Below are 17,092 nucleotides of genomic sequence, written 5' to 3' on the forward strand. Positions count from 1 at the left end.
TTTCACATCGAAATCATCACTTTTAAAGCGTTTAAACCAACGTTCACAAGTATCTTGAGATGGAGCATGTTCACCATAAGCTTCCCGAAGTATACGATAACTTTCAGCAGCACTTTTCCTCAAAATAAAGTAATGAATTAAAACTTCCCGCAAATGCTCTTTTTTTGGCACAATATTCGACATTTTTAAGCGTAAAAATATCTATGATGTAAATACCTTCAGAAATTTGACATATGAAGTTTTGAAACTTGCTGTCAATACAACAAAATAGCATAATATCAAATCGCATATATATCAACATATGTGTAACTCCATTTATTGAAAAAATCCGCATTATTAACCGGTACACCTGGTAGAATTATTTATAAATAACTGTATATACCCAGGTTAGCATTAAACGTAAATTTTTCTGTCAGCTGAGAGGATCTAAATGAAGTGATACTCCAGTAGTAACAAGCATGTTCAGCAACCAGATCTTTGTTTTTAAATACCATTCTCTAATAAAAGTAATCAGGGCTCCTTAGAGAAATGGCTGATTCTAGTACTGAGGGTAGGAAATACACAAGATGAGCCTTAGGCATTTTGAAGTGCCAGAAAATAAGGAAGTGCTAAAAACAGCAAGATAAAAACATTGTTGGGGGTATGTCAAAGGAGCACAGGAGCCCTAACTGGTTTGGCTCAGTGGATAGAGCGTCAGCCTGTGGACTCAAGGGTCCCAGGTTCGATTCCAGTCAAGGGCATGTACCTTGGTTGCGGGCACATCCCCAGTAGGGAGTGTGCAGGAGGCAGCTGACCGATGTTTCTCTCTCATCGATGTTTCTAACTCTCTATCCCTCTCCCTTCCTCTCTGTAAAAAATCAATAAAATATGTATAAAAAAAAAAAAGGAGCACAGGAGCCAAGTGAAAGAGTTTCCAATGACCAAAGTTGGAACAATTTATGTAATAAACTAAGTAAATTAGTATTGGACTATATCCTAAAGTATAGAATAAATATCTATGGGTCCATACTGATCATAAATAAAACTGTTAAGTTGATAAATTGGAGAGAGGAGACAAAAATCCCATGAAGAAAAATTCTTATATAAATTTTGTAAATGCTCTACCTCAAGGAGTGGGGATTCGTTTTGAGCTACTTATAGTGACTTCTTTCCAAAGAGTACAGTATGGGAAGGCAGGAAAAAAAATAGCATTACAGAATAGAAACCTAAAACTGCCTCAGCCAGGTTATCAAAGCCAACATCAACAGTTATAAATCATGTTGATTTGTTTGCTTGTAAGAGGATCAAAATTGTACTTTTCATCTGTGATCTTTTTCCTAATAATCCATAACCCCAATCTAACCATGAGAAAAACACCAGAAAAATTATAGTAGTGGGCCATCCTACAAAGTACCTAATCAATTTTCCTTAAAGCTGTCAAGATCATTAAAAACAAAGTCTGATTAACTGCCACAGCCAAGAGGAGCCTGAAGACACATGAAAACTAAATGTACTGCGGTATCCTGGAAGGGATCCTGGAACCGAAAAAGAACATTAAGGAAAAACTAAGAAAATCTAAAAAAATATGGACTTTAAATGATAATATATCAATATTTATTTATTTTAACAATGTACCATAGTAATGTAAAATAATAACAGGGGAAACTAGGTGTGGGGTATATGGGAACTCTTTATACTAGCTTCTCAGTTTTTTTGTAAATGTGTAAGTTTTTCTGTTCTAAAAAATAAAGTATTTTTTAAAAATTTTAAACAGGTAGCTGCAAAAGAATGCATATAGTATAATGCCATTTATATAAAGTTTTAAAAATACAAAACAATACCGTGTATTACAGAGGAATACTATAGACTCATTCTCTATTTTCACTTGGGGTTTGTTTTTCTGTTTCACAGAAATGTTTATCTTGTTTTCGAACCTAGCTGTATCTTTGTGTTTATCTTTTTATATATGCATATATATGAATATAAATGTATTTTGTAGATATGTACATATGTACATACCTGTGTGTATATATGTATGTACATATGTATGTTTTTGGAGCAGAGAAGATGCATCTAAGCAAGAAGTGACCGAGCCACCTCAACCAGAAGTCATCTTAATTTTTTTAAAATGTTCATATCAAAGGGAACAATCTTAGTATGGATCTTTCCTACTTGGTGAGAAACTTGCCATATATTTCACATACCCCTTTCTGTGGTCATTTAATTTTTTTAAAGCTTGTTTTAAAATATATTTTTATTAATTTCAGAGAGGAAGGGAGAGGGAGAGAGATACAAACATCAATGATGAGATAGAATCATTGATTGGCCGACTCCTGCACGTGCTACAGGGATAGAGCTCACAACTCGGGCATGTGCCCTGACCAGGAATCGAACTGTGACCTCCTGGTTCATAGGTCGACGCTCAAATACTGAGCCATGCTGGCTGGGCTAGTCATTTAATTTTATGATGTTTTCATGATGAGTATTTTAGAACCAAAACTCTAGATCACCTAAAATTACTTAAGTGAACCACAAATCAATTATTCTATGTCCTTGTCTAAGATAAAAGTATAATTAAATGCTAAATATGTGGATACTCAGCTTCGAAAGACTTTGAGAAATAAAAAAATCTGTTTATTACAATGTTTAATATATTCATACATTTCAATGGTTAAGTAATTTAAGTGGGCTCTATTTTCTAGCTCTTTGCTTTTGCTGCTCCTGTCTGAATTCTTCCCAAGTTCCTTCAAAATACTATAGGATATAACTTATGCTAGTAAATATAGAGATCTCTTTTTTTCTCCGCACTTTTTTTATTTTAGTAAAATACACATAACCTGATATCTACCATCTTAACAAGATTTTAAGTGTACATTACAGTATTCTTAACTGTAGGCACAGTGCTGTACAGCAGATCTCTATAACTTAGGCATCTTGCATGACTGAACTTTATACCCAATGAATAATAACTCCTCCTTTTCCTCTTCCCACAGCCACTGGCAACCACCATTCTAGTTTGTGCTTTGATGAGTCTGACTACTGCAGATGCCACAAGTGATATCATGAAGTATTATCCCTGTTGTGACTGGCTTATTGAACTTAGTATAATCCCCTCAAAATTCATTCATGTTGTGTATGACAAGATTTCCTTTTTCTGACTGAATAATATTCCACATTTTCTTTATCCATCCATGATGGGCATTTAGGTTGTTTCCATCTCTTGGGTATTGTGAGCTGTGCTGCAATGAACATGTGAATTCAGACATCTCTTAGAGATCCTGATTTTAATTCTTTGGAATAAGTACCCAGAAGTAGCTTGCTAGATCTTATGGTAGTTCCAGTTTTAATTTTTTGAGGAACCTCCATACTGTTCTCCATAGAGGCTGCACCATTTTGTATTTCTACGAACAATGCACATCCTCAACAGTTATTTTCTGTATGTGTTCTTTGAGGAAATGTATATTTTGCCCATTTTTAAAAATCGAGTTGTCTTTTTGCTATAGAGTTGTAGGAGTTTCTTATATATTTTTTTTTAAATATATTTTATTGATTTTTTACAGAGAGGAAGGGAGAGAGATAGAGAGTTAGAAACATCGATGAGAGAGAAACATCGACCAGCTGCCCCCTGCACATCTCCTATTGGGGATGTGCCCGCAACCCAGGTACATGCCCCTGACCGGAATCGAACCTGGGACCTTTCAGTCCGCAGGCCGACGCTCTATCCACTGAGCCAAACCGGTTTCGGCCTTATATATTTTAGATATTAACCTCTAATCAGATAGATGGTTTCCATATATTTTCTCCCATTCTGTAGGTTGCCTTTCACTTTGCTGACTATTTCCTTTGCTGTGCAGAAGCATTTTGATTAATGTAGTCTCACTTTATTTTTGCTTTTGTTGCCTATGCTTCTAATGTAATATCCAAGAAATCAGGGTCACGGAGCTTTCCCTCTAGGTTTTCTTGGGAGTTTCAGTTCTTATGTTTAATCCATTTTGAGTTGATTTTTCTGTATGAGAGTCCAGTTTTATTCTTTTACATATGGATGTCAGTGTTTCCCAACACCATTTGTTGAAGGGACTGTCCTTTCTCCATTGTGTATCTTGCCCTCCCCCCTTGTCAACCAGTTGACTGTATACTTGTGGATTTATTTCTGGGCTCTCTATTCTGTTCCATTGTTCTATATGTCTGCCTTTATGCCAGTATCATACTGTTTCGGTAAATTTGTATATGTTTTGAAATGAAAAAGTGTGAGGCGTCCAGTTTTCATTTCTATGGATTGCTTTGGCTATTTTGGAGTTTCTTGTAGTTCCATATGACTTTTAGGATTTTTTTTCCTATTTCTATAAAAATACTGTTGGGATTTTGATAAGAATTGCATTAAATCTATAGATCATTTTGGGTAGTGTGGACATTTTACCAATATTGTCGTTCAGTCCCTGGAAGCATTCATTTCAGTCTTTAATTTCTTTGAGCAATGTTTCATGGGTCTTAATATACAAGTCCTTCGTCTCTTTGGTTACTTTTTTTTTTAAATCGATATATGATTGACATACAAAAAAGCAGTACATAGTTAATGTATGCATCTTGATGAGTTTGAAGATAAATATACACTGTGAAACTGTCACCATATACAGTGCCCTAAACTTAACCATCACCTCCAGGATTTCCTCCCTTCCTCTTTTTTCTTTTGATAACATTAAACATAAAATCTAGTCTCTTACCAAATTTTTAAGTATCCAATACAATATTGTTAACTATATACATTATGCTGTACTCTAGTTCTGTAGGACTTAGTCATCTTGCATAAGTGAAACTATCTACCCATTGATGAATACCTTTCCAATGATCCCAGCCCCTGGTAAATACAATTCTACTTTCTACATCTATGAATTTGACTATTTTAGATTTCTGATATAAGTGAGATCATATCGTATTTGTTCTTCTATGTCTGGTTTATTTCATTTAGCATGTCTTCCAAGTCCATATATGTTGTAGCGAATGACAAGATTTATTTATTTTTTAAGGGTGAATAATATTCTGTTGTATTTATACACCATATTTACTTTATCTATTCATCTGTCAGTGGATATTTAGGTTGTTTTCATGTCTTTGTTATTGTAAATAATGCTGCAATGAACAAGGGAATGCAGATATTTCTTCCCAATTCTGATTGCAGTTCTTTTGGGTGTAAAAACCCGGAAGTGGGATTGCTGGATTATATAGTAGTTATATTTTTATTTTTGAGGAACCTCCATACTGTTTTCCATAGTGGTTGTACCAATTTACATTCCAACAGTGTACAAGGGTTAAAATTTCTTCACATCCTCACCAACACTTTTGTTTTTACGATAATAGCCATTGTAGCTGGCATGAGATGATATCCCATTGAAGTTTTGATTTGCATTTCTCTGATGATTAGTGATGCTGAGCATCCTTTCATATACCTATTGGCAATTTGTATGTCTTTTTTGAAGAAATGTCTATTTAGGACTTTTGCCCATTTTTAAAATGGGGGGGGGGGTAAGTTATAGATACCCTTATACAGTGGGGCCTTGACTTATGAGTGTCCCGACTAACGAGTTTTTCGAGATACGAGCCATCTCTCAGCCGATTTTTTGCTTTGAGTTGCGAGCTAAAATTCGGGTTACGAGCCAGCTTCAGATACCCCACCGCTAGTTGGCGCAGCCAACGTCACAGTGAACGCCACAACATCAGCCTAGCATCACATGTCTCACTCGTTCACTTTTTGATTTGACATACGAGTAATTTGAGTTACGAGCTCCATCACGGAACGAATTAAACTCGTAAGTCAAGGCCCCACTGTATATAGATATTAACCTTTTATCAGATATATGATTTGCAAATATATTTACTCATTTCCATAGGTTGCCTTTTCACTTTGCTGATTATTTCCTTTGCTGCACAGGTTTTTTATTGATATAATCCTACTTGTCTTTTTTTGCTTTTGTTGCTTGTGCTTTTAATGTCATATTCAAGAATCATTGCCAAGGCCAATGCCAATAAGCTTTTTCCATGTATTTTCTCCTGCGAGTTTTAGAGTTTCAGGTCTTATTTTCAAGTCTTTAATCCATTTTGAATTATTATTATTTTTGTCTATGGTGTAAGATAAGCATCCGATTTCATTCTTTTACACTGGATATACTATTTTTCCAACACCATTTATTGAAGAGACTATTATTTCCCTATTGTGTATTCTTGCCCCCCTTGTTGAAGATCAATTTACCATAAATGTGTGGTTTATTTCTGGGCTCTCTATTCTGTTATACTGGTCAGTATGTCTTTTTTTTAAATATATTTTTTATTGGTATCAGAGAGGAAGGGAGAGGGAGAGAGAGAGAAACATCAATGATGAGAGAGAATCATTAATCAGCTGCCTCTTGCACGCCCCCTACTGGGGATCGAGCCTGCAACCCGGGCATGTGCCCTTGACAGGAATTGAACCCAGGACTCTTCTGTCCACAGGCCAACGCTCTATCCACTGAGCCAAACCAGCTAGGGCTCAATATGTCTTTTTTATGCCAGTACAATACTGTTTTGATAACTGTCATTTGAAATCAGGAAATGTAATGCCTCCTGATTTGTTCTTAATAGTGCTTTATCTACTTAGGGTCTCTTGTGGTTCCATATGAATTTTAGGATTTTTTCCCATAAATTGCCATTGGGACTTTGATAAGAATTGCATTAAAATCTGTAGATAGTTTTGGGTAGTTTAGACATTTTGACAATGTTAATATTTCCAATCCATGAGTATGAAATATCTTTTCATCTATTTGTGTTTATGTTATTTTTTTTCTTTCATTATTTTCCTCAGTATTAATTAGTTTTCTGTTTATTAGCCTTTCAGCTCCCTGGTTAACTTTATTTCTAAGTATATTATTCTTTTTGATGCTTATGTAAATGGAATTATTTTCTTGATTTCCTTTTCAAATTTTTGTATGTTGATTTTGTATCCTGCAACTTGACTGAATTTATTACTTTTAACAGTTTTATTATGAAGTCTTTAGGGTTTTCCACACATAGGATCATGTCATACAGAGATGATTTTACTTCTTCATTTCTAATTTGGTTGCCTTTTATTTTATTCTTGTCTAATTGCTCTCACTAGGACTTCTAGTAGTACTATGTTGAATAGAAGTGAGAAGAGTGGACATCCTTGCCTTGTTTCTAATCTTCGAGGATCAGATTTAAGTTTTTCACTGTTGAGTATGAGGTTTGCTATGGGCTTTTCATATATGGCCTTTATTATGTTAAGGTAAATTCCTTCTATTCCTAACTAATTGAACATTTTTATCATGGACTTTGTCAATGCTTTTTCTGCATCAATTGATATGATCATGTGATTTTTATTCCTCATTCTGTTAATGTGGTGTGTCACAATTACTGATTTTCATGTGTTGAACCATCCTTATGTTCCAGAGATAAACACCCTTTGGTCATGGTGTAAGACCCCTTTAATGTGCTTTTGAATCCGGTTTACTAATTTTGTGTTGAGGATTTTTGCATCTGTATTGATCAGGGATATTGTCATGTAGTTTTCTTTTCTTGTAATATCTTTTTCTGCTTTTGGTATCAGGATAATGCTGGCCTCATAAAATTAGTTTGGAATTGTTTCCTCCTCTTCGATATTTTGGAAGAGTTGGAGAAGGATTGGCATTAGTTCTTTAAGTGTTTGATAGAGTTCACCCATGAAGCTAGCTATCTAGTTCTGGTGCTTTCTTTGGTGGGAGGTTTTGATTACTGATTCAATCTCATTGCTAGTTATAAATCTGTTCACATTTTCTACTTTTATATAATTTAGTCTTAGTGTAGGTTGTATGTTTCCAGGAACTTATTATCTTCCAGTTTAACCAGTGTGTTGGCAAAGAATTGTTCATAGTAGTCTTTTATAATCCTTTTTATTTATATGGCATTAATTATAATGTGTCCTCTTTCATTTCTGATTTTATTTGAGTCTTTTTTTATTCTTAGTACTGTTAAAGGTAGTCAATTTTGTTGATCTTTTTTAAAAAACTAGCTCTTGTCCTGATCAGTTTGGCTCAGTGGATAGAGTGTCGGGCCATGAACTGAAGGGTCCCAGGTTCGATTCTGGTCTAAGGGCATATACCTTGGTGGTAGGCTCGATCCCCAGTAGGGTGTGTGTAGGAGGCAGCTGATCAATGTTTCTCTCTCACCAATGTTTCTAACTCTATCTGTCTCCCTTCCTCTCTGTAAAATCAATAAAATGATTTTTTTAAAAAAAATAAATATTTTTTTAAAAAAAACACAAACTAGCTCTTGCCCAGCCAGTGTTGCTCAGTGGTTGAATGTCAACCCAGGAACCAAGAGGTCATCAGTTTGATTCCTGGTCAGGGCATATGCCAGGGTTTCAGGCTTGATTCCCAGTAGGAAGCATGCAGGAGGCAGCCGATAGATGACGTTTCTCATTGATGTTTCTATCTCTATTCCTCTCCCTTCCTCTCTCTCTAAAAATCAATAAAACATTTTTTTAAAAAGAATATTCTCTTTTTAAAAAAACTACCTTAATTTAGTTGATTTTTAAAAATTGTTTCTGTAATCTATGTTTTATTTATTTCTGGTCTAAACTTTATTTTTTTCTGCTAACTTTGGGCTTAGTTCTTTTTCTAATTTTTCTTGAGGTATAAAGTTGTTCATTTGATGTTTTTCTTCTTGTTTAATATAAGCATTTATCACTATAAACTTCCCTCTTAGTACTGCTCTTGCTACATATCACATTTTATATTATGGTTTCATTTTTTTATCTCAAAATATTTTCTTTTTTTATATATATACGTGTGTGTGTGTGTGTGTGTGTGTGTGTGTGTGTGTGTGTGTGTGTGTCTTGTTTTGAGAGAGGGATGGAGGACACCCCACACTGGGGATAGAGCCCGCAACCTGGGCATGTACCCTGCCTGGAATTGAACCATGACCTCCTGGTTCATAGGTCAGTGCTCAACCACAGAGCCATACAGGCTGGGCTTTCTCAAGATATTTTCTAATTTCGCTTTTAATTTTTTCTTTGACATATTAGTTAATCAAGAGTAATTTATTGAGCCTTAGCTGGTTTGGCTCAGTGGATAGAGCGTTGGCCTGTGGACTGAAGGGTTCCAGGTTCAATTCCGGTCAGGGAACATGCCTGGGTTGTGGGCTCTATCCCCAGTAGGGGCATGCAGGAGGCAGCCAATCAATGATTCTCTCTCATCTTTGGTGTTTCTATCTCTCTCTCTCCCACTCCCTTCTTCTCTGAGTTCAATGAAAATATATATATTTTTAAGTAATTTATTGAATTTGCACATATTTGTGAATTTTCTAGTTTTCCTTCTGCTATTGAAAGCAAGATATTGAAATCTAATAGTATTGTGTTGCTATTTTCTGTCTTCAGTTCTCTCAATGTTTGCTTCATATATTTAAGTGTTCTGAATGTTGGATGTATATATATTTATAATTGTTATACCTTCCTGGTGCATTAACCCTGTTACCATATAATGTTCTTTTTTGTCTCTTATGACCGTTTTGACTTAACGTCTATTTTTTTCTGATACCCCTGCTCTTTTGGTTACCATTTGCATGAATATTTTTTTCTATCCTTCCATTTTCAGCCTGTATGTGACCTTAAATCTAAAGTGAGTTTCTTGTAGACGGCATACATGGATCTTGTTTTTTATTCATTTGGCCACTGTATGTGTTTGACAAAGGAGTTAAACCCATTTACATGTAAAGTAATTTATTGATGGGGAAGGACTCCCTATTGCCATTTATTAGTTGTTTTCTGTCTTGTAGCTCTTTTGTCCCTCTTTTTCTCTCTTAATGTCTGCCTTAGTGGTTCATTGATTTTTTTGTAGTCATATGCTTTTTCCTCTCTCATTTTCTTTTGTGAATCTTCTATAGGTATTTTCTTTATGCTTACATTCTGGGCTTACTTAAAGTTTTAACAAGTTTCTTAGCGTTATAACAATCTATTTTAAGCCAATAAGAGTTTAAGTTGGGTCACGTTAAAGAGCTTTTTTAAATTTTTTTGAATAGATAGAATAGTGTCTCTTATTTCTCTGAGGGTATTCGTGATAATTTTTGGAGTTTTTTTTTTTCTTTGCATGGTCTCTGTTTACTCCTATTTGCTTTCCTTTCTGTTTGTTTGTTCTGCTCTCTGTCTTTCACGTTAGAGTCTTTCCTCAGATGCCTGATGATCCATACTCATATTTATGAGTAGGAGCCAAAAACAGATTAGAAACTTTGAGTACATGAGTGGTTCTTATTGACTTTGAGCTTCACTTTACAGTCATCTGGCTGGTCCATTTGTTAGAGAAATTCCCCATCCCAAATTAGTATTTTTAGATCTTTCCTCTTGGGGCTAGTCAGATTCTTCAGAGAAGACACAAACTATTGCTTGGGAGGGTACTACCAGCAATGTACGAGCCAAATGGGGGAAACTGTCTGGGGTATCCTCAGTATTCAATATGAAGTATTTATCTTAATTATCTTGCTTTCAGAAACATTATTCAGACCTTCAACTGTATCTAGCATTCCCCATATTCAGAGAATAAACCTCCAGTATTCACCAGGATTGGGAGTGGCCTTTACCCAGCGGCATTATTGAAGGGAAGGGGGTGGGGGAGGAGGTGGGATATTTTAAAGGAGAGTTGGTTTTTAAACAACTTTCAACCGAACACCTTATTTTAACCCCGCCTTTACATCCATCTCCAGAGATACCTGAAACTATCAATTTCTGAACTGTTTGAGAATTCTTAGGTGTATATTGGATTGGTTTCTGGCTTTTGCCACTGCTGATTGAAGATTCAGCTTTCTTGAGTATACCCATCCAATATTTTTCAGCTTCCAGAATATTGTTGCTATTGCTTCTTTTCCTTGTTCTTCCTAACCTTGTAGATTTGTGTGTGTGTGTGTGTGTGTGTGTGTGTGTGTGTGTGTGTGTGTGTGTTTAAATTCAACAGTTTTTGAGATTTTTCTGGAGAGAGTGAAATTAGATGCATGTGTTCAATCCACCATCTTTATCTAAAACTAATGAATTCTATCCACAATGAAATAGTTGCCTTATTTCCCTTATGTAATATTTTTGTTGATCTTCGATTTATATTAGGTGTTATACCTGAAGAACCTTAGCCCTCGGGTGACCGAAAGAGATCTTGTCTCATTGTTCGCTCGGTTCCAGGAGAAAAAAGGACCTCTAATTCAATTCCGAATGATGACTGGACGAATGAGGGGGCAAGCTTTTATCACCTTTCCCAGTAAGTAGCTTTATCTTGATAATTAATCAGTTGTAGCATCAGCATTAGAGACTACTTATACCCTTTCTAATTTACTAGTAGATACAGTCCTTTGATTTACCTATAACACATGAGAAGCATGTGCTTAAACAAGCACATGGGAAGAATGGAAGAGAATTAAGCAAAATGTTTTCAATATTCCTCTATCCTGCCTTCTGTGCTTCCTCTCCTCCATTCACTGTGCATGACCACCTTACTCCATTGTCTTCAATTTTTCCCAATCTTGGCACTTTCTTCTCACTTTATCAAAATTCATTTTACCTTTTTAAAAAATATATTTTTATTGATTTCAGAGAGTTAAGGGGAGGGAGAGAGAGATAGAAACATCAATGATGATAGAGAATCATTGATCGGCAGCCACCTGCATGTCCCCAACTGGGGATCGAGTCTGCAAAATCTGGGCATGTGCCCTTGACTGGAATCGAACCTGGGACCCTTCAGTCCGCAGGCCAACGCTCTATCCACTGAGCCAAATTGGCCAGGGGAAAATTATTTTACTCTTGCTCACAAAGGACTACTAGTGTTTGTAGTCCATTATAATTATATTACTTTTGGGATTCTGATCAGAACACTTACACTTGCTTAATGCTCTATTCCTTTAGGACTAAAAAACTATAAGGTAATATGCTAATTCACTAGTAATTCATAATTAGGGGATGATGCTATATTCTTACAACTAGTTTGCATCTTAATACATGATTTCAGTATCCTAATCTAAAGGGAGCGAATAATACAGGAATTTCAGTTTCTCTGACAGACCAAACTATCTTTTTTTTGTGTGTGTGCAGGCTGGTTACTAGCTGTTCCTTTCATTATTTCTAAACTATCATCATTTATAAACAGCCTAGTAACCTATGTACAGGCAAGTAATTTATACTTGAGCAGTTCCAAACTCCACTAGTCTTGTACCATCTTTGCTAAGGTTTGAGGATGTTCTACAGTAGTGGTTTTTAGTCCTTTTAATTGTGAAGGCCCTTTTTAAACTTAATATGATACATTAATTGAGAAAAATATATGATAAAAAGGCTTTATAAAGTAAGTACTTTCAAATGGATAGCTGTTTTACTAATCATAATAGCAGCTATCCACATTTTAAAATTTGTAGTACATACATAAATTGGTTCAGTCTAAAGATATTGCCTGTCTACTTTTGATTTCACAGACTCCGGTCAATAATTGCACTCCTTTCTGATTTTCCACATCAAGGGTCTGAGACACATAAGTTGAATACTACTACTGTACACTATGTACTGTTACTCTGCAAATTTCCATATACTTACAAGGATTATTACACTTATTTATCTCAATGAGGGCTCCCACAATCACTCTCCCATCAAAAGATAAAAGTAGCAAAATGACCTTAATACCATGATAACCTCTTTTATTTGTGTTGCCCATTTTGAAAATGACTTAATTCTCACAATACCTATAATCTGTTATCTAGGATAGAAGCTTGTGTATTAGTAGTTACAGTTTAGCCTTCTTTTGCACACTATCTATATTTTTCTTTATATTTTTAAGTTACAAGGCACTCTCAAACAGCCATTTTAAGTTTTTCCAGTCATTATTTTTAGCCATTAGTTTAATCTTGCTGAATTATGCAAATATGAGATTATGGAAAAGATAATAAAATCAAATAGCTATATGGCCTAATAGACTACATTTAACTCCAAGGCAAAAAAAAAGAAACAAATTGGAAATAGAATTGTAATATTAAATCCTGTGTAAATTGATTATTTTTCCTTTCTTTTAGATAAGGATATAGCATGGCAAGCATTCCATCTAATAAATGGATATAAACTACATGGGAAAATTTTGGTGATAGAATTCGGAAAGAACAAAAAACAACAGTCTGATCTCCAGGCTGCTTCTCTCAAATCATCTGCTACAGAAAACACTACAAAAACCAGTGGCAGCTAGAAGATATATAGATTATGAGTCCCAGGAAGTCCTTCTTGCATCAGAATCTTGGATCTAGGATTTCTATATAGATAGCAATGTGTTTGGAATTGAAGAGAAACTGAGGAAGAAAAATCTAATTAAGATAATCGCTTTAGCTTTTGGAAAGAATTGGTAGAAAACATTTTCTATAATCAAAGACTATACAGGACAGACAAGATACCAAGTGTGAAGGGTAGGGTACAAAGAGTATCATTTTCTCAGGATAAATTACAAAGGATTATTTCCAAGGATATTTTAAATCTTTATACTTTATCTGTGGTCTTAAATACTTATCCCTAGAGATAACATTCTTTCCAAGACTGCCACCTATATACAGAACTAAAAAACTAAATGTTGAAATATTTATTTATTAGAGCCCATTTGTTCCTAATTGTATTCACATAGTAAATAAATGACTAGGACCCGGGCCTAAACATCAACAAATGCTGTTAAATGAGAAATATCAGCAATAACAGTAGGGTCTAAGACACATGTCGGTACACATATTTAATGAATTCTTTCTATTAAGTTATCTGTGTCTTCAAAAAGCCATATATTTTTCTAATGAAAGCATCTAGATCTAAATAGTGATGTGCCCCTGGTCATTAAACTAGCTACCATTGAGTAATCATTGAATCCCAAGCAATAAACATTGAATAAGCATCTAATATATGTTAGGTATATGCATTTTAGAAGAGGAACATACTAGAAAAAATACTAAAGGGGAAATGGGAAGAAAGAGTTCTCTAGAAGAGAGGCAGCCACTCCCAAATTCCCCACTTGTTTGTTTATAGTTGCTGGAGAAATGAAAGACAATATAGTATAGAGGAAGTGGTACAAACTTTGGACTCACACCTGTGTTTGAACTTCACAGCCACACTTACCACTCCATGACCTTGACAAGTCACTTAGTCTGAGCATCAGTTTTCTCATCTATAAAATGAAGATAATAATACTACTTACCTCATTGAGTTGTAAGAATTAAATGAGATGGTATTATCCAGGCTGAAGAACAGAAGAAAAAAAAGAACAGAATATACAATCATTAAGTACTCCAACATACTTGCAATGGGAGTACCAGAAAAAAAAGAGAAGAGAAAGAAAGCAGAAAAAATATTCTAATAAATAATGGCTGTAAGCATCCCAAATTAATGAGAAGCATTATCTTCACATCCAAAAATCTCAGCGAACTCCAAGTAGGGTAACAAGAAGAAATCTACAGACACATTAAAATAAAAATGCTAAAACACAAAGACAGAAAGTCTTGGAAGCAACATGAGAAAAATTAAACATCACTCAATGGATTGCCAATAAAATTAACAGCTAACTTCTCATTAGAAACAATGGAGGTGGCAGTGGGATAACATATTCAAAGTGCTCAAAGGAAAAAATGTCAATATAGAATCCTACACCCAATAAAACTATTTCTCAAAAATGATGAAACAAAGACATTCCCATGTAATCAAAAACAGAGAATTTGTTGGCACACCTGATTTACAGGAAATAGTAAAGAAAGTTCTTCAGGTGGAAAGCAAGTGACCTCAGACAGTAATTTGAATCTAAACATGCAAAAAATAACATGGGTAAATTTAATTATCCTATATAATAAAAGGCTAATATGCAAATCGACCAAACGGTGGAACGACCGGTCGCTATGATGCACACTGACCACCAGGGGCAGACTCTTAACTCAGGAACTGCCCCCTGGTGGTCATTGCACTCCCACAGGGGGAGCACCGCTCAGCCATAAGCTGGGCTCATGGCTGGCGAGCGCAGCAGCGGTGGCAGGAGCCTCTCCTGCCTCTGTGGCAGCACTAAGGATGTCCGACTGCCAGCTTAGGCCCAAGGAGCAGGCCTAAGCCATCAGTTGGACATCCCCCGAGGGTTCCCGGACTGCAAGAGGGCGCAGGCCGGGCTGAGGGACCCCCCGGAGTGCACATATTTCATGCACCAGGCCTCTACTGTAATTGTAAAAGACAGTTTAACTTCATTTTCCTTTTAATTAAAAAGTTTTATAGACCAGTATGTATGTAGTTGCCTATAACATATGAAACTGTAATATATTTGCCAATTACAGAACAAAGGAAGTGAGTGGAAGCAAAGCTATTGAACTAAAGAAGTGACTCCAAATGGTAACTCAAATCCACTGGAACAAATGAAGAAAACAAAAAAAGGGGAAATAAGGTTAATATAAAAAGCTATAAATATATACTAGCTCTGCTTTCTTCTCTCTCCACTTCTTTAAGAGACATAAAATTATGTTAAGTAGTAATTATAACAATGTATTATGTTTATAACATGTAGAAATAATATATATAGCAATAATATAAAGAAGTAGGAAATGGAGTAGGTTTATATAGGAATAAGTTTTTATATCTCATCGGAATTAGGACATATCTGAAGACAATTTAGTTAGAATGTGCATGGTAAATCTTAGAGTAATCACGGTAATAACTGAAAATACATAGTGAAAATATTTAAAATTTAAATGTTACATTAGAAAAATTTCAATGTAAAGTAATGCAAAAGGAGAAATGGAGAAACAAAAGCACGAGACATATAGAAAACAAACAGTAAAAATGTAATCCTAAATATACCTATATGAATAATAATAATTATGAATGGATTAAACAATGCAATCAAAAGGCAGAGATTGTTAGCCTGAGGGGGGATGAGGGGGACAAGATTTACCTCTATGCAATTTATCAGAGTCGTAGATTCAGAGAAACAAACAGATTAAAGGTAAAAGGATAGAAGGAATTTTAGGACAACGACAACTATAAGAAAGTTGGAGTGACCATACTAATATCAGACAAAGTGCACTTTAAAATGATGACTGTTACTAGAGATAATGAGTGACATCTTATAATGATAAAAGAATCAATACATCAGAAAGATATAAAAATTATAAATATGTATGCACCTAACAACAGAGCACCAAAATACATGAATCAAAAACTGAACTAAATAAAGGGAGAAATATACAAGTGTACAATAAGAGTTGGGGAGTTTGCTACCCCATTTTCAATAATAGAATAACTAGACAGAAGATAAACAAAAAATTAGAAAACTTGAGAAATGCTGTCATGTACTAGGTGTACCAGTAAATAATGCGTATTTTTTTCAATAGATGAAGTTACACATATGTTGATATATATGCGATTTGATATGTATGCTATTTTGTTGTATGGACAAGAAGCTTCGAAACTTCATATGTCAAATTTTCTGAAGGTGTTAACATCATAGATATTTTTACACTTAAAAATGTCAAATTTCATGCCAAAAAAAGAGCATTTGCGGGAAGTTTTAATTCATTATTTTGAGGAAAAGTGCTGCTGAATACTTTGAGAAGCTTATGGTGAACATACTCCATCTCAAGATACTTGTGAACGCTGGTTTAAATGCTTTAAAAGTGATGATTTTGATGTGAAAGACAAAGAACGTCCAGGTCAACCAAAAAAGTTTGAAGACCATCAGTTACAAGCATTATTGGATGAAGATGCATGTCAAATCAAAAACATCTTGCAGAGAAATTAAACGTTGCCCAGCAAACAATTTCTGATCATTTACAAGCAATGGGAAAGATTTTAAAGGAAGGAACATGGGTGCCACATCAACTGAACGAATGACAAATGGAAAACCGAAAAGTCATCAGTAAAATGTTGCTTCAACAGCACAAAAGAGTCTTTTTTTGCATCAAATTGTGACTGGCAATGAAAAATGGATTTATTTTGAGAATCCCAAATGCACAAAATCATGGGTTGATCCAGGTCAACCATCAACATCGACTGCATGGCCAAATCGCTTTGGGAAGAAGACAATGCTCTGTGTTTGGTGGGATCAAGAAGGGGTGGTGTATTATGAGCTTCTAA

General features: G+C 35.0%; 1 protein-coding gene across 4 annotated transcripts in view; it reads left to right on the plus strand.

Moving 5' to 3' along the window:
• The window catches only part of RBM41 (RNA binding motif protein 41), an 88,676-nt gene extending 74,073 nt beyond the window's left edge, over positions 1-14,603 (plus strand). For 2 of the 4 annotated variants that reach the window (XM_014542582.1, XM_005869857.2), the window contains 2 exons: positions 11,093-11,240; positions 13,033-14,603. In XM_014542582.1, coding sequence (XP_014398068.1) covers positions 11,093-11,240; positions 13,033-13,199 — 315 coding nt within the window. In that variant the 3' untranslated portion in view covers positions 13,200-14,603. Of the gene's footprint in view, positions 1-4,758; positions 4,789-7,114; positions 7,211-11,092; positions 11,241-13,032 lie in introns of those variants that run through there. The other 2 variants (XM_014542585.1, XM_014542584.1) reach the window with 2 other exon arrangements.
• The last annotated feature ends 2,489 nt before the right edge of the window (positions 14,604-17,092 follow it).

Source organism: Myotis brandtii, unplaced genomic scaffold (assembly GCF_000412655.1).
Source record: "Myotis brandtii unplaced genomic scaffold, ASM41265v1 scaffold305, whole genome shotgun sequence".
In the NCBI taxonomy this organism is placed as follows: domain Eukaryota; kingdom Metazoa; phylum Chordata; class Mammalia; order Chiroptera; family Vespertilionidae; genus Myotis; species Myotis brandtii.